This window comes from Saprolegnia parasitica, assembly GCF_000151545.1.
Source record: "Saprolegnia parasitica CBS 223.65 unplaced genomic scaffold supercont2.533, whole genome shotgun sequence".
In the NCBI taxonomy this organism is placed as follows: domain Eukaryota; phylum Oomycota; class Saprolegniomycetes; order Saprolegniales; family Saprolegniaceae; genus Saprolegnia; species Saprolegnia parasitica.
In genome coordinates, this window is record NW_012156927.1 from 1 (window position 1) to 5201 (window position 5201).

General features: G+C 59.9%; 2 protein-coding genes across 2 annotated transcripts; one reads left to right on the forward strand and one right to left on the reverse strand.

Annotated features, from left to right (window-relative positions):
• Window positions 1-22: 22 nt before the first annotated feature.
• On the reverse strand, window positions 23-954 carry SPRG_17255 (hypothetical protein; the record flags this gene model as incomplete). The annotated part of the gene is made up of 2 exons (XM_012356643.1): window positions 23-814; window positions 949-954. Coding segments are annotated over 2 exons (798 nt in total), but the record flags the coding sequence as incomplete, so codon positions are not given.
• A 671-nt stretch (window positions 955-1625) lies between these two features.
• Window positions 1626-3575, forward strand: SPRG_17256 (hypothetical protein). The gene is made up of 2 exons (XM_012356644.1): window positions 1626-2978; window positions 3038-3575. Exons 1-2 carry the CDS (start codon window positions 2178-2180, stop codon window positions 3509-3511), a joined length of 1275 nt encoding a protein of 424 aa, XP_012212034.1. The 5' UTR covers window positions 1626-2177; the 3' UTR covers window positions 3512-3575.
• The last annotated feature ends 1626 nt before the right edge of the window (window positions 3576-5201 follow it).

Genomic DNA, 5201 nt, shown 5'->3' on the forward strand with positions numbered 1-5201 from the left:
TCACGTCCAGCGCCGTGTTGACGTCGCGGAGCAGCTTGTTGTACACGAGGAGCGAGTCGGCCAGCGCCGCGTCCGTGCACGTGTCGGCCGAACACTTGACGTAGCCGTTGTCGTACTCCTTGGTCGTCGTCGACTCCAAGTCAGAGCAGAGACCCGTGATGAATGACGACGTGCACTGCTTGATGCGCGTCGCACTCATGCAGTCGGCGCGCGACGCAGACGAGATGATACAGCTCTCGAGCGCGTTCTCAGCCTTGCAGATCTTGAGGTTGTCGTAGAAGCGGTGAAAGCGGTCTTCGTCCGAAATCGGCGTCGGGTCGTAGTCGCCGTTGTCGTCGGCGTAGCCGTAGCCGGTGCTGGGCTGCTTGCCGTAGCCTTTACTGGGCTTCTTGAAGCCACTGGCATAGCCGTCATCCGAGTCGGGCTGCTCGTAGTCGCCGTCGTAGCCATACGCAGGCTGCTTGCCGTAGCCAGCTTGGTTGTAGCTGGGTTGACGGTTGTACGCGGGCTGCGACGGAGGCTGGTACTGGCCGTAGGCGGCGTCTTCGACTTCGGAGAGCAGCTTCGCGGTGCTGACGCTGGCCTTGATCTGCGTCGAGACAGTAGGCGCTGGCTTCTTCGTACTTGGCTTGATGACCGTGGCTGCGCGAGAAGCGTTGACACTGGCAGTGGCGTTGACACTGGCAGTGGCGTTGACACTGGCCTTAATTGGCTTCGTGACAATAGCCGCATTAGCGGGCTTGTTCGTACTTGGCTTGACGCTTACCGCGCGGGTCAAGCCGACACTCGCCGGCGCGTTGACGCCGGCCTTGATCTGCGCTGATACAGTAGTGCCCTTGGGGGCTGGTTTGAGTGTACTTGCCTTGATCGTCGTCGTGGTAGTAGCGACCGTGGGTGCTGGCGTCAGCTGCTGGGCGGCGGCCAAAGAGCCAAGAAGAGAAGTGCGACTTTCATCGAGTGGGAAGGCGCCAAATCAAGACTGCAATGAACTGTGCGCAGGCCATTGGAAAGGTCGCGCCGGTTTCACAAACTTTCGCAGCCAATCACACGTCGGATGGAAAACTTTGTAGCCAATCACCGCTGCGTTCGTTTCGCCGAAGATTAGCCAAAGAGGCGCGTGAAAAGCCTTGTCCGAAAACGAGATTGCCTCCCAGCGCGTGCCCACGCGCTGCCAACGAATGCTGTCGTGAGGATGAGCTAGTTAGTGCAAGGCAGTCGTACGAAATGTACTAGCAATGCGTCGTACTACTAGATTGCAAGTACTGTACTCGTACGGTACTAGTAGTCGATTCTAAAGGCCGAGAAAAGGGTTTGCAATGTCAGTGCAGTCTTGCTAACGCCCGATGCTGCTAGGATGACAAAACCCTTTGCGGTGGTTCGGCAGCTTTGGGTGGTCGGAGAGCGTAGCTACCAGGGCTAGCGTTCCCACACCAGCCAGAGAGTCGCGATGTGTTTAAAACATGTTTTAAATGTTGCTTTCCCAAAAGGGCGTGTCTATGCGACCCATTTAGGGGTCCGGGTACCCTGCTTATAACAGGCGCGGACCATCAACTTGATTTATGTATGTCGATCGATTCGCATGAAATCAAGGGACCCCCACGACGTGAACGCCATGGAAGGTGCAGTCCTGGAGCAACAAGAATGGTGTGGCGGTCGTCGTACCTGCTGGAGCGGGCCAAGGCGCCGGGACCCACCGACGTCGGCGCGGGCCCATCCAAGCCGACGCCGAGCAACGTGCGCAAGCTGCTGCGTCTGCTCTGGCAGGAGTGGCCGACGCTCTGCGCCGGTATCGCGGGCTTGTCGGTGTCGTCGCTGACCAATCTGCTCTTCCCCAAGGTGTTGGGCACGGCGCTGGACGTAGCGTGTGGCCGCCCGGCCCCGCGCAACATGTCGACGAAGGCCTTTCTCCTCAGCGTGCTCTCGATCTTCTTGACGGGCGCGTCGGCGTCGTTCGTGCGCGTCTACTGCCTCGGGTCGGTCGCCGAGACCACGACCAAGCGGCTCCGCGATCGGTTGTACACAGCGCTTCTGCGCCAAGACCTCTCTTCTTCTCGAGCGCCGAGCGCACCGAGCTCGTGCACCGCTTGACAAAGGAGTGCCAAGTCGCCGCCGACTCGGCCGTTGCGCTCCTCGCCGAGGGCTACCGGTCGCTCAACTCGTCCATTGGCGCGTCGATCATGCTCTTCCGCCTCTCGCCCAAGCTGACGCTCGTCGCCCTCGCGACCTTGCCGTGCCTCGGAATCTCGGCCATGAGCTTCAAGCTCTTCATGAACCGCCTCAGCAAGCAGTACGAGGCGGCGCTTGCGTCGCTTCGCGCGTCGACGGACGAGAAGCTCGCAGGCATCGCCGCCGTCAAGCTCTGCACGCAGGAAGACGCTGAGCGTGCCCGCTTCGAAGCCGAGACGGCGCTGGTCGCGGCCACGGCGCGCAAGTACCACGCCGCCGAAGGCTTCTTCATGGGCGGTCTCTCGCTCTCTGTGAACGCATCGCTCTCGAGCGTGCTCTGGGTCGGTGGCTCGATCGTCGCCGCCGGCGACCTCACGACCGGCGGACTCACGTCCTTCCTCCTCTACTCTGGGTTCATGTGCCTCGGCTTTTCCCAGCTCTCGACGCTCATGACCAAAATGCGCACGACCAACGAGTCGACGGCCGCGCTCTTTGATCTGATTGACGCCGACGCTGCCGCCGTCACTGCCACGCGCCAGATGCCGCTCCTCGGCGGCCCGATCGTTTTCGACCACGTGTCCTTCCAGTACCCGTCGCGGCCCGAGGCGCCCGTGCTGACGAGCTGCAACTGGACGATTCCGCACGGGTCCATGGTCGCACTCGTCGGTGCAAGCGGTGTCGGCAAGTCGACGATCGCCGGGCTCCTCACCAAGCTCCTCACGCCGACGTCCGGCGTCCTCTCGATCAACGGCGTCGCGCTCTCGGAGATTGACACGACGTATTTGCGCCAGCGCATCGGCATGGTCCGCCAGGTACGAGACAACCTGTCCATCGCGACCGCCGATGCTGATTGGATACTATGATGGAGTAGGAACCCGCTCTCTTTTCCATGACGATCCGTCAGAACATCCAGTACGGCACGCCGGCGGCGACGCTGGCCGATGTCGTGCGTGCGGCCCATGCCGCCCACGCCCACGACTTTATCGCGGCCTTGCCGCACGGCTACGACACGATCGTGACGCCAACGTCGCTCTCGGGCGGCCAGAAGCAGCGCCTCGCCCTCGCGCGCGCCTTAATCAAGCGCCCGCAGCTGCTCGTGCTTGACGAAGCCACCGCGGCGCTCGACGGCCAGAGCGAACACGCGGTGCAGTCGACGCTCCGGCAGCTCGACAACATTACCGTTCTTGTGATCGCGCACCGCCTGTCGACGATCCAAACGTGCGACTCGATCGCTGTGCTCGAAGGTGGACGCATCGTCGAGACGGGCACGTTCACCGAGCTCCAGCGCGACGGCACGGCTTTTAGCGCGCTCGTGGCCTCGCAGGCGATCCAAGACTCGGCGTAACCCGGCTTTCCTAACCTGCAGTTTGGTTGGTGGCGGCGTCGGGGCGATACATAGCCTTTTTTGGTGTCGCCACCGAATAAGACAATAATGTACATCGACACTCGCGTGGAAATCGGCATCGGTTCGTGGCTCGTGGCTCGTAAAGGCTGGGGACGTGGAATTTGCAAAATCAGCCCCCCTTCGACCCGCAAAATCAGCCCCCATGCGTGACAAAAAGGGACCAAGCTAAAAATTCCCTTAAAAAGTATGTTACGGCAGCGAGCGATGACAGAGCATCGGCCCAGAAAAGTCTGCCCACCGCAGCGCAGCGGAGGTAGGGTGTTGACTTTAGTGCAGGCCGTGCCTTGGCGAGGAGCGAGCCCCAGTCTCAACACTAAGGGCATCCTTACTGGTTGGTCTTTAGTCTTAAGTCTTTTACGGATAATTAGCGTAAAGAACGTCAAAGAACTGTATTTTAATTGAAATTCTTGGGGATGAATAAAAATGAAGTCTTTTTCCGCCACCGGTTGGTCTTAGGTTCTAAAGTCTTTTAGTGCTTTGCGATCGTGCTCGGTGCCACCAGCTTATCTGCGTCGACGACGACGAGGTGAAGCTCGCACGATATCTTGCGTGGCCTGAGACTGGCGCATGGTGCAAACGAGAAACGTTGGGCGCCCGCGCTGGCACGCCGACGGTCTCCAGGTCGACGACTCCAGCGCCTGATGTAAGACGGTATGTACGTTCTCCAGCAGTGCATCGCAAGCCTGTGTGCCACTACTCCGCTTGGAAGCGGCCGACAGAATGCCCTGACAGCCGAGGATGGCAGTAGCATAGCGCTCCTTATCGTCAGGAACGCAGCGCTCCTCATCGTCGGGAACGCAGCGCTCGTAGTTGAGGGATTCGTTCTCATCCGACCTCGGGAGCGCAGGTGTATGGCCGACGCTTCCTGAAAACTCGTGACACAGGAAAGCTACCTTCTTCCAACGCGCCGTGCCCGCCGAGGGCGTCCAGCGCTCCTTGACCTACCGCATGCGCGGGCGACGACTGGAGCCAGCGCTCACGCAGGCGCTCGTGCAGGCGCTCGTGCAGGCGTTCATGTAGGCGCTCGATGAGCGGCTCCAGCTTCCGGCGCGCGCGCACTGTTTCGACCTTCGAGGTACCATCGACGAAGGCGCGGCATACGCGTCGCTTGACCGCGCAAAAGCAAACTGGCCAACAGCCGACGAGGGCACCCCCAATTTCAGCCAATCAAAAAACGGTCGATCTAAAAGACTTGGGTCGCTCGAGGTCCGTTTTAATCACCTGGAGCCACAAAGTTTTTCTCAAGTTTTTTGGAGGCCGACAAATAATTGATGGGGACTACCTCGTAGGATGTGGGTGGAATAGAGACTAGGCATTGGCTATAATTCGGAAATGGAGACCAGGCATTGGTCGATTTAATTTAAACGGCACAGGCCAGAGACCAGGCATTGGTCTAAATTGAAGTAATTCAATCTAACACTCGAAGTTCGTCGAAGTTCGAAATCCGGATCTTCGTATCTTCGACACGAACCCGCCGACCGTTGCGGCCGTTGCGTCGGCAGTTGCAGAACTATGGACTGCCGCAGCTCCGCGGCAAGCGGGTGACGATGCGCGTGCGAGTGAGCGACCTCAATGGCCGGTCGTGCTTGTCTTTCGTAGTGCGCCGTCCAAGCCACACGCGCACAGCTCA